The sequence below is a fragment of the Lactuca sativa genome, chromosome 3 (assembly GCF_002870075.4).
Source record: "Lactuca sativa cultivar Salinas chromosome 3, Lsat_Salinas_v11, whole genome shotgun sequence".
Lineage (NCBI taxonomy): Eukaryota > Viridiplantae > Streptophyta > Magnoliopsida > Asterales > Asteraceae > Lactuca > Lactuca sativa.
This window is the reverse complement of record NC_056625.2, coordinates 92,326,462-92,343,845: the sequence shown is the minus strand read 5'-3', so window position 1 is coordinate 92,343,845 and position 17,384 is coordinate 92,326,462. Positions and strand designations below refer to the sequence as shown.

At 34.2% G+C, this 17,384-nt stretch overlaps 1 protein-coding gene across 2 annotated transcripts; it reads right to left on the bottom strand.

Moving 5' to 3' along the window:
- Positions 1-6,997: 6,997 nt before the first annotated feature.
- On the bottom strand, positions 6,998-12,496 carry LOC111908513 (coatomer subunit beta-1). 2 transcript variants are annotated; one of them, XM_023904335.3, is made up of 6 exons: positions 12,337-12,496; positions 9,286-11,336; positions 7,838-8,347; positions 7,668-7,753; positions 7,324-7,535; positions 6,998-7,245 (listed from the first exon to the last, which is right to left on the bottom strand). In XM_023904335.3, the coding sequence occupies exons 2-5, from the start codon at positions 11,329-11,331 to the stop codon at positions 7,331-7,333; spliced, it is 2,847 nt and encodes a 948-aa protein (XP_023760103.1). In that variant the 5' UTR covers positions 11,332-11,336; positions 12,337-12,496; the 3' UTR covers positions 6,998-7,245; positions 7,324-7,330. The 2 variants fall into 2 exon arrangements, with proteins under 2 accessions (XP_023760103.1, XP_023760104.1); XM_023904336.3 differs by having other exon boundaries at positions 9,286-11,354; positions 12,337-12,476.
- Between the last annotated feature and the right edge of the window lie 4,888 nt (positions 12,497-17,384).

Here is a 17,384-nt window from a genome sequence, read left to right as displayed (position 1 = left end):
TTCCATTGTAAGTATTTGGTTTCCTTTGTATGTCAATTCATTTTCAATTGATGGAGAATTGGTTGATTCTCTTACCAATTTCTTCCTGATTGGTATTAATAATCTTATTTTCTTTCTCCTTGCAATCCTTTAATGTTCATATGGTTAAATTATAATTATATTGGGTGTGTTTTGATGGATTATTTCTGTTAAAATCTTGTTATGAACACTCTCAAGAATATTATTGTTCGTGTCCTTGAATTGCTCCATGTAACACCCTGTTCCGAATTGTGTTCCTAATTCGAGAATGTGGCCTGAAGATGGGTTATCATAAGGCTTAGGGCCTTTATAAGAGAGAAATGTAGACCCATTTGGGTACGTACGATGTATTGGAGGTAATCCAGGAATTGGGTGGTGCATTGGAGCCAAGTGGCATATCGGTAAAGTGGCAGCTCGAGCTCTTATGGATTTTGGATTTTCTTTTGGAAGGTTTTGAGGTGAGGGTAAGTTTATAGATGCGTAGAGCTTCTCTTCACCTTTCCTTGGATATAAAGAACGTCAAAAACGGAGTTGAAACGAAGAAGTTATGGTCGTTTGAAGTTGGAGTGGTTAGGGTAAGTGATTGTTGACTTGTTGACCAAGTTCATTTAAGGCTCACGACGTGAGCATTAAGATCTCACGACGTGAGACGCACCTTATGCACCAAAACCCTTATTTTCGGGTATTTAAAGGTATGGGATGATTAGGGTTGCTTCTATTCCGCCTATTTCACTTCCAAGACCCCTGGAAACCCTAATCTAAGCCTCCATTGAAGCCCTTTAGCCATTGTTGGTGTTAATGGTGCTTAGATTCCCTTGAAAAAGAAGAAGGAGCTCTAGTGGTGACTCATTTTGACAAGATAAGCTCATCTTTGCTGACTAGCTGATATTGTGAGCTCCAGTAAGGTATAAAGATCCTACTTTTTTCACTTGAGGTTACTAGATCTAAGTTATGGTGACCTTCTTTGCATTGGATCTTGAAGTATCATGCATGGGGTCCATAAAGTTAGCAACTTTATGGACCATTGAGTCATTTTCTATGCTAGAACCCTTAGATCTGGATTATGGTGCAAGTTATGAGCTTCAAGTTTGAATCTTGATGTTTACACCCATCTTTTGACCTAACTAGTATTTAAGTCATGTATTGGACATATGTGACTAAAAAGATTTGATTTGTATGGTCCTTGGGGTCAAGGAAGACCTTCTAGACTGTCCCATGTTATGGCTTAATGGATTAGGAGCTTAATGCTCATTTTTTGTCAGATCTAGACTCACGACGTGAGGAATGAAGCCTCACGACGTGAGTACGTATTCGAGGAAGTTCCTGGACAGAAACCACGACCTCACGATGTGAGCATTAAGGGCTCACGACGTGAGCAACCCTGTGCAAGTTTTGGGCTCATCGATGATGTGCTAGCTTGGTTTTGGACTTGTCCTTTGGTTTGGGCTCTTAATGGGCTAAGGATTTGAGAGTAATGGACTTTTGGTTGGGCTTACCTTGCTAGGTTTTCCCTAATGGGCCTTGGATGATGAATTAGGCCTTAGTGGGACCAATGTAGTTAAGTCTTGACTAAGCCCAATGGGCTTGGACCTTTGGGCAATCAGAAAGTCATTGGTTCAGAAAGGTAAATGGGATTTAGGAAAAGGCCCATGAAAGGGTTTGGGCCCAATTTGGAAAATTGGGCCATTGATGGACTTTATTGGACTTTTATGGTTTTGGGCTTTTGGCATGGACCAATTAGATTAGGGGTAAAATGGTCATTTTACCCTAAGAAGGATTTCGGAATTTGGATTAATTGATATTTTAGTACTGGTAGCTAGGGGACCGAAGAAGTAGCAGTCCTGGGAATTGCGAGATATCAACCAGAGGAGTATCAGCAGAGCTTCAACAGTGCAAGGTGAGTCTCCTCACTGTGTGTATGGGTCTATGGCCACAATGTCGGCCCATTTAGTTTATGTATGGTAGGAAGACCGGGGGTTAGCCCTAGCCATTATGCATGAAAGACCAGGAGGAGACTCCTGGCACACAGTATGTTATTATGAATGGTAGGAAGACCCGAGGGTTAGCCCTAGGCATTATGTACGAAAGACCAGGAGGTGGCTCTTGGTATCCTGTATGCTATTATGTATGAAAGACCAGGAGGTGGCTCCTGGCACACTGTATGCTGATTAGCCGAGTAGAGTAGTATATATGCTAGTTTGTGTGTGTGTGTGTGTGTATATATATATATATATATATATATATATATATATATATATATATATATATATATATATGCTAGTTGTCTTTGTGATGCCTTGCATGAAAGACCAGGGGGTGGCCCTTGGCACTTGAATTTTAAGATGTTACACTCCAAGTTTTGGAGTCATTGTCTTCTTTGTTATTGTTAAAACTCATGCTGATTTCTATCTCAATTCTAGAGAGTAATTTTCTGTAAAAAGACCATGTTTTAAGCCATTTGAAATGTCTTCAAAAAATTCCCTAAAGGTCTTTATATCAGGCTTAATGGTGGAGGAAACTCAAGCCATAATGGTGTTTTCTCTTTTAGCAATGTACTTTCTTTTTCCCTTGAAATCAATGTACTTTTAGTCAAGGATTGTGATTGAAATTGTCCTTTTAACTTATTGACATGTTGCTGCATTTAAGAACTCAATTTAAATCTTTATAGTCGATTTTGGTCATGGATTAATGGGTTATATTGTCAATTAACCCTTAAAACTCAAAGCTAGATTTGTAGAAAAATTCATGTTCTACCCCTATTTTGTAAACAATATAGAAAAATCATCAGGAGTCAGATTTAGGATCCGTAATCTCTCAAAGTTTAAATTTTGAGTCTAGTTTGTCCTTGATTTTTCCCAGGACCTGATTTTGTCTCTAACCAAGGTGAAAATTGTCATTTTCACTGACTGTTCTAAAATTAGTTGCACGGATATGCAGTTTTGTAAAATTCATATAAAATTCTAGAAAAATCGTAAGGACCTATGAAAGCACTTTCTGAAAAGCTAAGAGGCTAAACTGCTGGAACATGAAACATAATTGTAATTTCTACAGGTTTTGGTGGTGTTAAAGTGGTCTTCAACAGGTTGTTGTTTTGGATCAAAATCTGAGAATTTGGCATGGTAACTAGTTTGCATGTTTTGGGTATAGAATTGCTATTTTTGGTAAAAATATCACCACACCCCACGCATAGGCAAATTATGGAAAAAAAATGGTAAAATCCTATGTGGCGCCAATGTGTCACACTTTTACCATTGGCAAAACAACAATCACACTCTTTAGCCTTAAAAGTGTATAAAAATCCATTTAATGTGTACGTCGTTTTTTGAACTTTTTTCGGTTTTTCTTCAACTGGATGTATAAGGCTCCCAACCTTATTGAATACAGTTAATAGTTGCGAGTACAACTAATACCAAATTATTCTCCCCATGGATATCTGCGACATAAAAATTTCACAATTAAATTTGTAAAAAAATATTACTAATGATAATTTAATTATAAATTAACCACATGATACTTGTTGAATTCATCAAAGTTGGATAGCAATGCAAAATACTCCTCCGTCTCAGGCTGATGAGGCGGCCACCCATTGAAACCCTTTTGTAACAAATACAGAAGATATACACAGACCGCATCCTCGTCCAATAACTCATTAAGCGGATGTTTAAACACATCAACCACATCGTCTAATTTCATGGAGACATTCCTCGGAACAATAGGAAATACACGAGATTGAAAGGCAGTGCCAAAAACATAGGTAGGAAAATAGTCACCAAAGTGGAAGCCAGTGAGAAGACAAAAGTCTTTCTTCCTGAAAGACAACCCATAACCCCTAATCTCAAAAATCATTTCCTCTACTTCGCTTCGAGGGTATGTGATAACTTTGTGGCAAAACACATAATGTATAAGTAAACAATCCTCATCTATCGCAGGAATATCTAACCACCTCCCAAAACATGAATTCTGGAACATTGTCTCGCATGTCAGTATGTCTTTAAGTGTTGTAAGAATATCCACGGCGACATTGGGTTTGCAAGTCAGTGTAATTGATGCATCAAAAATATGATCGTATTGCAAATATAAAACAAGTTAAAATTGTATTCCGGAATGAAAAGCGACTAACATTCCAGATAAGTTCTTTGCATTTTGTATTGTTCTTTGTGTTTCGGACAAGATCATCACATTTTGGAGCATTATGTAACATTTTTTTTTCGGATTACTAATATATGACGTATAATACCCTAATACACATAATTTAACTAGTTTTGTGTTGTTCCTAATGTAATGTCAGCATGTAATGCAACTCTAGAATGCTATCTTTGCATTCCAAATATGTTCTTCGTATTCCAAACTAACTTACTAACAATCTTTAAATCAAACTACTACAAGTGTAAGAGCAAAGAACTTACTCGTAAAATAATGAGGTCATCATGATCGTGTTCCATATCTGAAGTCTGAAATGTGTAGTTGTGCCCAGAATGAGTCGGAATGCATTTGTAAATCAAGATCCATAATATGTCGGAATATAATCTGGAAAATGATGCCCAAAATTGAACTCTGAAATAAGTCGTTGATTCCTAAAATTGAACTTTGAAATAAGTTGTTATAGTCTGGAATGGAAATTACGGAGGTTTTTTGATGGGACGGCCCTGCTACTTACTCCGGAATGGCTAATTCCATAAAAAATGGTTATTTTAGGGGAAAAAAAAAAGGAATTATAGAGGTTATTTTTTTCAAAAGTACAACTAAAAATTGTTAGATTACTCATATTAACTAACATTATATTAGTAGATTAAGGATTCCTACTAAAGTATCAATTGGTAAGATGCTTTCAGATCACATATTCTTTATAGGCTCTGGTTCACACTATAAGCATGATACGATCTAGTCCTACTCATATTAACTAACATTATATAAGTAGATTAAGGATGCCTACTAAAGTTTTTTTGCTCAAACCTCAATAATGTAATGATCCTAAGCCCTAAATTCGTCACATAATATGTCAAGTTGGTGGGGTACAAACTTATGAAAGGTGCTAATAAGGCCAACATCATAGCTTCTCTAGCAAGTGTTTACTTTTGGATAGGGTATAAATTTATCCAAAATTTTCATAATTTTAAAACTTCTTGGTAATAACGCACTTTCACGAAGATCTAACTATTTCGTGAAATTTATTTTTCAAGATTATTATTTGTTACATCTTAGGTTTGTATGGTAGCTTTTCTACTTTGGAAAACTGTTTTTGTATCAATAATTCTAAACATATTCGGTGGCGAAAATACGACTATGAATGTTTGTAGAACTAGAAGTTAGAACTATGCGATTATATTTTTCCAGAAAACAAATTATAAATCAATTCTATCTACATTATACTGCCGACATTAGATTATATTTTCCTTAACTTTCGTAATTTAGTCAAACTTGTTCTTAGGCAAACTATTTTTAGTTCGTAGATTTAGCGAATTATGACAAATATTTGCGAATGGACCTTGTATCACCATATACGTCGATGGATTTTGAAGTGGCACGTGTGCATCGCAATCAATGCAGTTTATCTAACATATGTGACATGGAACTTGTGTCTTAGTTTTAAGAAGAACTCGAGTCCGAGAGTTAGAGGGTGTTTAGCATTACTTTTGGAATGACTTTTAACTTTTTCAAAAAGCCAAAAGATGTTTGGGTAATAGAAAAGTTTTTTTGAAAATGATTTTTTGCATAGATGGGATTTCAAAAAATCATAAAAGCCTTACTTTTTGTGATTTTTTGAGACTTTACATATAAAAATTACACCAAAAGTCATTTTGCTAATCCAGACACATTTTAAATAGCTTCTTTTGCAAAAAGTTCTATAAAAAAAATCTTTCTAAAAAAAGAGTAAAAGACTTTTAATGTTCAAAAGCAATCCCAAACACCCTTTTAATTAGTAGTGGATAACAATGAATATGCATCGGATGAATTTCATATAATATAGAAATATGGTGATGAACATTATTAAAACTCATTATTGCTTCCACCCGATCCAATTCCACCTGATTAGTTCCACAAAATTCTCTTCCACGTGCACTTATGCATTGCCATCGAACAACGCATAACGTAACCACTTTTGGCAGCACATAACGAACAAAATCTTAAAAGTCGTTTACCTCGTAGTTGTCCTTTATGTATACACTGATACCAATCGTCGAATAGTTTTAGTACTATAAAAATGATCCCAAAAACCCGATTAAATTGCATTAAAATAACTTAGTTTTGCAACTAGGTTTGCTACAAAAAGTTCGGATATGAACCAACTCATATAAGGATAACTACAGCTTCGTTACAATTCAAAAAAGAAAAAAAAAAAAAAAAAAAAAAACGTTGGCGTATAAGACCATTTAGTCATCTACAATTAGCCGTTAACAGTAGGGACTTTATTGCTTCTATTTATTAACCCCTTTCACTCAACATAAGCATTTTTGGCAACACGTACGCAACAAATAATTTCTAAAAAGTAGTTTACAAATCAGGTTACTACTAACATGTATGAATTTGCATCTCGATGGTGTTAAATATCTTCAAATTTGGTTTCTCTTTTAGCGTTTTCTTTTTCATTAACTTGGTATTTTGGCGTATACACTAGAAAGTCCTAAAGCTTAAAATTCAAAACCAATCATTTTCACTTTTCTTAAAAGCTTCCATTATAAGTACAAATCTTAATATAAAAATAGAGTCGAGTTTTACACAAAACCATAACCAAAGTATATTGTTAAACCATATAACTTAAATCTAAACCGTTTGATCAAAATACCAATATCTAAGATCATATGCTATTATCCGGTTATAAAGTAAAAGACTGGACAGGCTTTGTAGAGCTATTCCCAATTAGGGGTATTTACGTCTTTTGCACGAAGAAAAGATCAAGAGTGAGTCGTGTCCCTATTTTGTCCCACCTTTTGGGTATTAGTTTGAGTCCAATGCATGTCAATCACAATACAAACAATGATAGTGCACAAACAACTAATTATATATGAGTATATAAATTTCTTACATCAAACAAAAAATTGTATAATAATAGTAATAGTAAAAAGCATATAACCAAATTAAAGGAAGTGATAAAATTTGTAACCAATAACGGGGGAATCTACAACTGCAATGATCCGAAGCACAACAACTAGCAATCACCTCATTTAAACAAACTCCAATTCCAAAAACCTTCCCTTATTCTTCTCCTGTATTCTTCTATGTAACATCCTAGAGACAAAAAAAAACATAAATTTTTATAAAATCAAAAATGAAATAGAAAAGTAGGATGTAGTTATAGTGTTATACCAAGCAATTATGCGCCTCCCTTCTGCTTAAGGGTAATTTTGTCCCCCAAACTTAAAGCAATCCCTTGGGTTTTGCTCCTTATACGAATATATCCACTTAGTTTCCCATCTCCTTGCTTCTCAATGCTCAAATTTACCAAAGCGTCCTCCCCAAACACACTCTTTGCGTACAAGTTAGCAGCCAGAAACCCACAATCACCTTCCAGTGCAGACCTAATTATCACCAAATTCATCATCACATAATACAAGAAACAACAATCTACTTTCAATCTTTTTGAAAAGTCAAACAAGTCAACAAAAGTACATTGCTATTTCTTGTATATAAAAATAAAAAAACGAACTTACGGAGCAGTGAGGCACTTCATGTTTGTGGATTTAATAATATGATCGAGAAATTCTTTCTCATCTTGAATCACAGTGTTCACAGCAACCTATTTAAAAAAAAGTGTGAGCTCTATTAAATAAATAAATAATAAGTGATTGATTGATAGATAGATAGATAGATAGATAGATACCTTGTTTTCCCACTCAAACTCAGCCCACATTGTTCTAAAAGCAGCATCACTACAAACAGCAGGAGAAATATAATCCATAATATCAATATGAATATCATTGAGGACAATAACAGTGCGTTCCATGACATTTGAAGTTTCGTAAACGATGTTTCCGAAAATAACCCCGGTCTCGGTTGAAGACACCTTGATGTTTGCTTTGATCTGCTTGCTGGACTCAGGGGCGAGGGTGTAATTTTGGGGGCGTTCGACGAGTTTAAGGTCGCCCATTGTGGCCAGTTCCAGACAGAGGTTCTGAAGGGTTTCTTTGGTTCTGTTGATGACAGTTACATCAAGGACAATGTCATAGTGGTTAACAGTGACATATGCTTCAGCATAAACTGGATCACTGAATCCAGTGAGTTGGAGGATTCGGTTGAGTTTGTTTGCAGCATCTCCTTCTTTGATGAATTCTCCTGTTGCACGTTTTAGATCATCTTGAACCTCATCCTCTAATTCCAGCTGGCTCATTCCCTATAAGAAATAGCAATGTACTTTCAGTTATAAATTATGTAAGTGTTTCACATATTTTAAGTCAAGTATTTCATATAATTGTTTTTGTTATTTTTTAGAATTAAGGGTTAATATCATAAAGGTTGTGTTTTTTCGGATTAGACCTCAACTTTATTTTTTTTCCAGAAAAAGACCTTGTATATTTTCTTTTTTTCCAATTTGGCCCTTTTAGCAGTTTTTTCCGGGGAAAATTTGTCAAATCTGAAAGTGCTTTCGAAAAATAAATAAGAGGTTGAGGGTTTTTTAGGAAAAAATAAGTTTGAGTTTTTCGGGGAAAAAATGAAAAAACACAAGGTCGTTTTCAGGAAAAAAAAAATAAAGTTGATGTTTAATCCAGAAAAAACCTAATATATAAAGTCTTTTATGATATTAACCCGAGAATTAAGGGTTTTATGCAGAAAAGTCCCGTTACTTTGGAAAAAAAATTTGCTAAAGTCCTAAATCTTTTTTTTTTGAACAGAAAAGTTCGATTGTTTAACATTTTGCCCAAATTAACGAAAAAATCCTTTTTTATTTTAACAGGAAATGACAGATTATGTGATTTTCCCAAAGAAATGGGACTTTTCTGTTCAAAAAAAAAAGATTTAGGACTTTATCGAAAAAATTTCCCAAAATAATGGGAATTTTCTGCATAAAACCCCTAGAATTAACATCTAGAACACTAATCAAATAATAACTTTTAATTCAGCATTTACTTTTATTGACTTTTCATTCAAACCATTAAAAAAAACATATGTTCAAAGTTCAAATAACACCTCTTTAAGGTAGAGATCATTTATCCAGATAGCAATTTAACAAAAAAGAAACAAGGAATATAGATCTGGTAAAATATATAAAAATAAGTTGAAAATGAGAAATAAAATAAAGAAAAACAATAAATGGAAAGAATAATCTTTTACCTTCCTGCTCTTCAGATGATAAAAATCAATCAAATCATCAGGTTGTGCATGTGACACCTGAGCCTTAGCTTTCAACTCCTCAGTTTCCCTCATCTGTTTATCAGCAAGCATTTGAACAAAACTTTCACGACATGACTGCAGCCATATTTTCTTAATCTCTTCACCTGGATTACACAACAACCTTATACAAACAACAATCCTATCATAAGAATCATTATCAATAGGATGTGGCAAAAATGAAGATTGCCCAAGTTGAATCATCGACACAACAATCAACAAAACTTGAGTTGAAGCCCTATTCACTTCACTCTTCAAAGGTTGAACCTCAGCCAATCGCAACACAAGTTTAGTCAAAGTACATGCCACAACAGCTCCAAGAAAGAAATCACCAGTCAACAGAAGTGACCTTAAATTCCCAGAAGTCAAAGTCCCTTGAACAACAGTTGGAGGTGAAAAAGCAGTTTCAGAAGCTGCACTTTGAGTTGCATAAGTCCCATCAGCAAGAATAGCTGGTCTTTTGGAGGAAACGGTGATCGAGTTGACTTGTTGACTTTTCTTTGAAGAATCGTTGTTTTCTCCTTCTTCAGAAGCTGAATAAAACGGAAGCTCTCCAAGGCATTGTTTTATAGTTGAAATCCCACTTTCAACTTCTGATAATGAAAGACAGTATTCACTTATGATCCAAAGAGCACAAGAACAAACACGTGCAGATCTTATCTGATAGAAAGTATCCAACAGCCTTGTGATGATTGAAACCCTTAATTTCGGATTTGTTTCGATTATTTCTCTTACAAAAACAGCTACATCCATTGCTGAAGCAACATTACTATCACCCAAGAAATCCATTAACAGATGAACAACTGTGGATGCAACTTCTGGGAACTTTATAGCACATGAATGAATAGCTTGGATTAACATCTGGCGATATTCTCCATCTTTTTCCAATTCTCCACTTTGGGTTTTGACAACTTCTTTCTTTAAAGTGAGAACAACTTCATTGATGTTGCGTGGAGTGATCAAATCAAGAACAATATCTAGGGTTTTTCTTCGAATGTCATGATTAGGGCTTGAAAGTGCTCTAAGAACATCCATAATCATTTCAACCATGATCTCACGATGAGAGGATTTCAATTCGTTTAATCGATCAAGAACAATGAGTTTCACATTGTTGTCACTTTGAGATTGGAGGAGTTGACAATAGGTATTAGCAGCTGCACGAATAGCAGTAGGGGCAGAGGATAATGACACTAATGTCCCTGCACATTCGTAGATAACTGCAGCAGAAGGAACAGTTAATAAAGATATGATAATCTTGATGTATTTTCCCTTTTCGCCCTTGTTAGCTCTGCAGACTTTACGTATCAACTCCAACACCACCATTTGAAGCAATTCACCCCATTCAGCTACTCTTTCCACATGGGTTAAAAGGTAATTTACTGCACGTTCTTGAGCACATGTGAACAGCATAAGAAAAGCGTTCCTTTTGGCTGATTGATCTGCTTCTGTTGAGAGGACTTTTTCAATCATTTCTGGAGCATCAACTAAAAGCTGATCCCCTTGTGGAAGCTTGTAAATAGCCATTACAGCAAGTATAGCATTTCTTCTTATGAATGGATGCCTGTGTTCTAGATTAGCTAGAATAGATGGGATTAAGGGCTCGATAATTTCTGTCTCATTGAGGCGACAAAGAAACCTTAGAGTGACCCCACGGATGTATTCATTGGGATGTTGGAGATTGTTTCTTAAGTTTTGGCAAATTAAGATCATTTCAGGTAAGATCTTTCCTTTTGAGTCTGTTTTGTCAATGATTTCAAGATAAAGAAGGAGTAGCTTTTGAACAGTGTGGTCCTCTGAAGGAAGAACATATCGAACAATTGTGATGAAAAGTTGTGGGAGTGTTTCTCCATTTAGTAAAAGCATGACTGCTTTTTTCATGGCATCAATCTTTGCAGCATCATCGTTGCCTTCAAGAGCCTCTTTGATCTCGTTTGCAAGTGCAGGTGTCCCTTTGTCAAAGTGGACAAGTAGTGAGCATGTTTTCTCCATGGCTTCTGGAATAAAGAAGAAAACTTTTAGGAGTTAGATCTAAAGTTGAGGTCTTTTTTCCTTCTTTAGTGCAGATACAACATTCAATTACAAAAATTCTAAACGGAATACTCCTAAAATCATGTATTCAAACTCCATGTTATACACACCATCATATTTAGTGTAATTAGATACAAGAAAGTTGAAGTTCATACACAGATCTATTTCTTTGTATGTGTGGAAGCAGATAACAGCATGAGTAGTTATGAAGTAGAACTAGTGTGATAGTCACACAAAAGATATCATCCAGACAAATTGAATGAGATCCATAATTTAGCAATCAATAGCACATAGGGTTTTCACTGAAATTGCAGGATTATATCCCTTCTAACCAGAGGGCAACCTCCTACTTCACAGGATTTCCAAAAGGCCATTGAAAGCTATCACATAGTTTATCCATAGGCGCTATCACAATTACAGGGTCATATATCCAAATTACACATCCAAGCTTAAATCGACGATGCCCAATTGTACCAAACCCATATAAATAATCTTCAGGTCGAGGGATCCAGAGTCGTGAGATACAAGGGTTAGATTCAGACCAAATGGTAAAAAAAAATCTAAAATTTAATCGAACATCTATTAGATCTGTCATTCTGAAAACACAGCTTCTCGTATAAAGTCTTGTAAGATAACAAATTCAGCAAGAGAACAAGTTGACAACGAACGAGATACATCGATTAGTGAATTCAACACTGCACACCAATTTTATCAAACTGAAATAGTAAATTAAGAACAGATCCTATTTTAAGTACTTCAGATCGCCAAATTCACAAATGCACAAACAAAGTTGAGAAAATGCAATAAAACCCCTAAGTTAATTCTGAGAAAACCAGATTGCATCCAGGCCGATCACAAAGAAATGACATTTTCAACAACAATTTTAGGATGAGAATGAGAGTCGCCTGAAGTGTAAAGAAGCTAGGGCTTGAGTAATCGTGCAGAAGGAGGGGCTATCGAACTTACCTTGGGGCTGCGGCTGCGAGCAAGTTAACGAGATCTGGTGGTGTGGATGGATCTAGAAAAGGAGAGAATAGTAGATCGATCCACTGATAAGAGGGAGAGAATTCAGATCGCGTCGAGCAATGGAACAACGCTGCTTCAAAAATGTCAAAATTTTATATGAAAAACAGCAGTTATTATTTTATAACTTTCATTCACTTCTTTAGTTTTATCTTTTTTTATCATTGTAATAAAAAACCCTCCTTTGAATTTTTATTTTTTAGGGTTTTATTCTAGTTATGTTTATTTTCAATTTTATTAATTGAGTAATCTATTTTTTTGGGGGGGATATATATAGAAAAACACAGCGAATTATACATGTATATGAACAAAAACATTTATATTATTTTTATGTACAAAAAAACTTTTATATTAATAGTTGCCATTTGAAAAAAAATCAACATATGGGTTTCTAAGAGAAACTGACGACTACAAATATGATGCGGCTTACATTTTAGTTTTTTAATACGACATTGATATTAATTGTGATAAAAACGATTAGTTAAGGAATGAAAATCAATCGTATGTTTCCAAATGGAAAATACAATCGAGCAAAAGTAATTGAAATAAATATAGTTTTGACATGTTTTTGCATACAATTAAGGAAATATAAGGGACATGTATGTCATATCATTTCTCTTAAAAATTTGCAATTTGTTTTATTTAAACGTAAATAATAATATAAAGGTTTTTCTACATATACATGTATAATTGGTTGTGTTTTTCCTGCATATATCCTTTTTTTTTGTTTCTTAAAAATAGACAAAACTTAAAAAATGGTCCTTATGGTTTATCATATCACAAATTTAGTCTTTGTTTTTTTTTTTTGACGAATATAGTCATTATGGTTTCCAAAACTTGCGTTAATAACCCTTTTTGTTGACGTCATTACTGTTCATTTGTTAGTGTGAGGATATTTTGGTCTTTTCAAGTAGTATGGACTAAGTTTGTAACTAAGGATAAACCATAGGGACCATTTATATAATTTTTTCTATATTTTATGCTTAAATCCATTTACTTTTTAAAATATCACTTTGAACCTTTCACTATGAACTTTGAAAAATATTACTTTCACCTAGGGGTGGTCAAAAATATCCGCATTCGAACATCCGATCCAAAAAATCTGAAAATTCGATCTGAAAATACCCGAAAAATCGGATATCTGAAAATTCGGACACCCGAAATTTAGATATCCGGTTTTTCGGATTCGGATACGGATATTAAAATGTGAAAATTTTGGATATTTCGGATATCCGAAATCCGAAATATATAATATAAATAATTACTAAAAATAGTTTTAATGCATTGAGTTTTTTCATTTGAAATTCAAAAAGACAAATTATTAACATTTTTACTTAGTACGCAAAGTGAGGATGGTATAAATGTTACATTTTTATGTTGATTTTAGTAATTTGAGTTTGATTTCTCAAAATCTTCAGGTATCATGAGGTAACTTGCATTTAACCGGACCAAATGAAGTCTTATTGTACCTAACAAATGCACGGAAACGTTCTTGTTATCGGAGGGTTTATTTTCTTTATTTAAAATTAATGAAATTCGGATATCCGGTTTAATATCCAAATCCGTATCCGAAATTTCGGATACGGATTCGGATATCAACAATCAACTATCCGAATTTTCGGATATCCGGTTTTGAACACTCGTACTTTCATCCCTCTATTTTCTAGATTTCCATGTTTAACCATGTATTATATATAATTTGATTTTCATTAATAACTTCCATCCGTTCACCTAAGAAAAACTATATTTACGTGTTTATATATATATATATATATATATATATATATATATATATATATATATATATATATATATATATATATATTTACGTGTATTATATATTAACTTTTCGACTTTTAGTTTAGAACTGTCTTTCGTTAATTTTTTTTTAATTACATGGTTTTGTTATAAACTTGTCAATTTAAATTCGAGTTTGTCTAGGTTTCGCTGTAGTTTTTTTTTCGTTTTAGTGTTTAACTTTTTGTATGTTTCCTACGTATGAGACGGGACACATAAAATAACTTTTGTTTGTTAATTTTAAAAAATGTATTATATTCGGGTTTAACTACGTTTCGACATTTTTTTTACATTTTTGTGTTTAGTTGTATATATATTCCTACGTATTATTTGGGTCACATATAATAATTGGTGTGTGTTTTGTTTTACATTTTTGAAAGTTTTAAATTTATAATTGGTATGTATTCTTTGTACTAACTAATAAACCAATTAATCTAGACTAACTAATACGCAAGGTTCTAAATGGCGTTAGGCATGGCGTGGCGGCAAGGTCAAGCCTCAAGCTTAACGAGCCATGGCGTTTTTCAAGGCGTGATGTAAGGCGGCGATTTTGTATTAATTTAAAATTATATTACCACATAAATATAACTTTATATTAAATATAACTACTTTTTAGAAGTGTTAGATCAATAACTAGTAACAAAAATTTAACAAAAACCACAATACTTGTATCTTCGATTAGAAAAGACATAAAAAATAGCAAAAAACCGTGTCTCAAACGAAAAAACACGCGTCATAACACGCCATAACGCGCCATGGCGCGCCATATCACGCCTTGTCACGCGTCACGCCTAACAGCAACATTATGAGGCTTTTCGTAACAGCGGAGCCACGCCTCACGCCATGGCGCGCCTTTTGAAACACTGCTAATACGCGATATGCAGTAGGGATGAGCATCGCAACCGAGTACCCGCTTTCGAAACCGAAATTGCCTTAAGTGGTTCCGGTTCCGGTTCTCATTTTTTCGGAACCGCTACCCGCTGGGTACTCGCCGGAACCGACTTTTACATATATATATATATATATATATATATATATATATATATATATATATATATATATATATATATATATATATATATATATATATATATATACATATTTTTTTCGTACACACGATTCGCAAATATAAAATAAACAAAGTATCTACTTCAAAGCCTTAACATTACCAAATCATATTGTTGCAGTTTGATATTAAAAAAAATGTGCAGTATTATTTAAACCGGTTTAGAATATATTTGTCTGATTTTATCCGTCGCTGGTTCAAATTGATTCGATTTAGACTGAACTAAATTGTGATTTTTATTGACAAAGGCAAACAAATATTGAAGCAACCGGGTTACCCGGTCTTAGAACCAGAACCGCGCGGTTCCGGGACTGGTTCCAAAAAATTAAGAACTGCCTAGACCGATTCCGGTTCCGGTTCTAACTTTCTAGGAACCACTGGTTCCGGTTCCTGTTCCGGTTTTTGCAAAATAAGGCGAGTACCCACCTATGCTCATCCCTAATATGCAGTGTATCTAATCGAATAGCATGATAGTTCAGGGAAATAGGATATCGAACACATGGAATGGTAATAACTGTTAAAATAACTAAATATTAACTAATTTTAACAATTAATAAAAGAGGGGGTTTTCTAATTTTGCAAGTTTAAAAACTTAAACACTACTTATCAAAGAAGCAAATTAGCAAAGAAACAACTTAAAACTTAAGAAGAAACAAAGAAACGATTTTTAGTTAAGCAATTAAAGAGATTTTTGCTTAGATTCGATTCACTTGATCATATGGTTGATTTCGTGAAAAATGCAATGGATTATTATTTTGTTGCTTACCGGTTCCTAGATTGAATAGAATTATGATCAATAGACTAATCATTTAGCTAAACAAGTTTAATCATTCAATGATCAATTGGACAATTAAACAAGGAAACTAGTATTCAATTCGAATTATGAAAGAATTATAATTTTGATTGACATATATGAACATCAATTCAATACATGATTGTTCTTCATATATTAACCCCTACATCAATTTACCACATTTTCTATTTAATCCTAGGTTTTTGGTCAAAACATTAGCCTTATAACAATGTTATTCGCAATATCTCAATTAAACTCTACAATAAACATAAAAGAAGTTGTTATAGCAAGCATAATAAATAAGCAACTAGTAAGAATTTAAATCAACTTAATCAACACATATTAAGCAAGATCATCTACTCTAAATGAAAGTTAGAGTTTTTAACCCATAACTACAGGAAACAAACACATAAAAATGAAAATCACTTTGATCAACATGATTAAATCAAAGCAATAGAGTAATTAAGAGTAAAATTGCCTTTAGATCTCTTCAAAATCAAGTCTTCAATTGATTTTTGCGTTCCAAAACCTCTAAGGAATGTTTATGGCCTTCAAAAGTCGTCAAAAACTTCCAGCATAAGTTGGGGTTGAGAGAGGAATCGATTAATTTATAAAATCTGAAATTAGCTTACCACGTCGTGGCCAACAAGCACCACGGCATGGTGATCATTAAAATAACATATCTGCCAAGTAACTAATTGACTGAGAATTTTCCATTCCCCATGGTGTGGTTGGTGATCACCACATTGTGGTACTCCAGTTTCTTAGCTTCTTTGACTTCAGTTGAGTCGATCCAATTTTCCCGCTCCCGTGTATTAAGGAAGGTTTGAGTATATAAACCAAGTATTACTTAAATTATGACATAAGTAAGAATTATCAATATGATGTAGATGTATAGAGAGTTGGAAATCCATCTTAGCCACTTTGGTGGTTTTATTATATGTTTTACTGCTTCAGGTGAGTTTTCTCACTATACTTTGTACAGCAGTATGTATTCTTGTGTGTAGGGTGTTGGTATGTTATATTGATTTGTTTGATTGGTATATCTGTTTTGATTGCGTGTATTGATGGCTATTGTTTGTTTATTTGTTTATGTATATATGGCGACAAGTTGTGGTGGTCCTGCTTCGTGTCGTAGGCCAAGACACCCGGGCGATCCAGTGTACTGTAGGCCTTGCAAGGTGGTCCAATCAAACTATAAGACCAAGGGAGCGTCCATCTATTGTAGGCCTTGCAAGGTGGTCCAATAGACTATAGGCGGTAGAGCGGTCCAGGCTTCCTGTAGGCCTTGTGAGGCGGTCTAGGCATCCTGTAAGCCTCGTGAGGCGGTTCAGG

What these genes read in the sequence shown, in the direction of transcription:
- LOC111908513 (XM_023904335.3), bottom strand. Translation starts at nt 11,331, where the DNA reads ATGGAGAAAACATGCTCACTACTTGTCCACTTTGACAAAGGGACACCT. An exon ending in AGTTTGAGTGGGAAAACAAG is followed by an intron (nt 7,754 to 7,837) that starts GTATCTATCTAT and finishes TTTTTTAAATAG; the next exon opens with GTTGCTGTGAACACTGTGAT. An exon ending in ATGAAGTGCCTCACTGCTCC is followed by an intron (nt 7,536 to 7,667) that starts GTAAGTTCGTTT and finishes GGTGATAATTAG; the next exon opens with GTCTGCACTGGAAGGTGATT.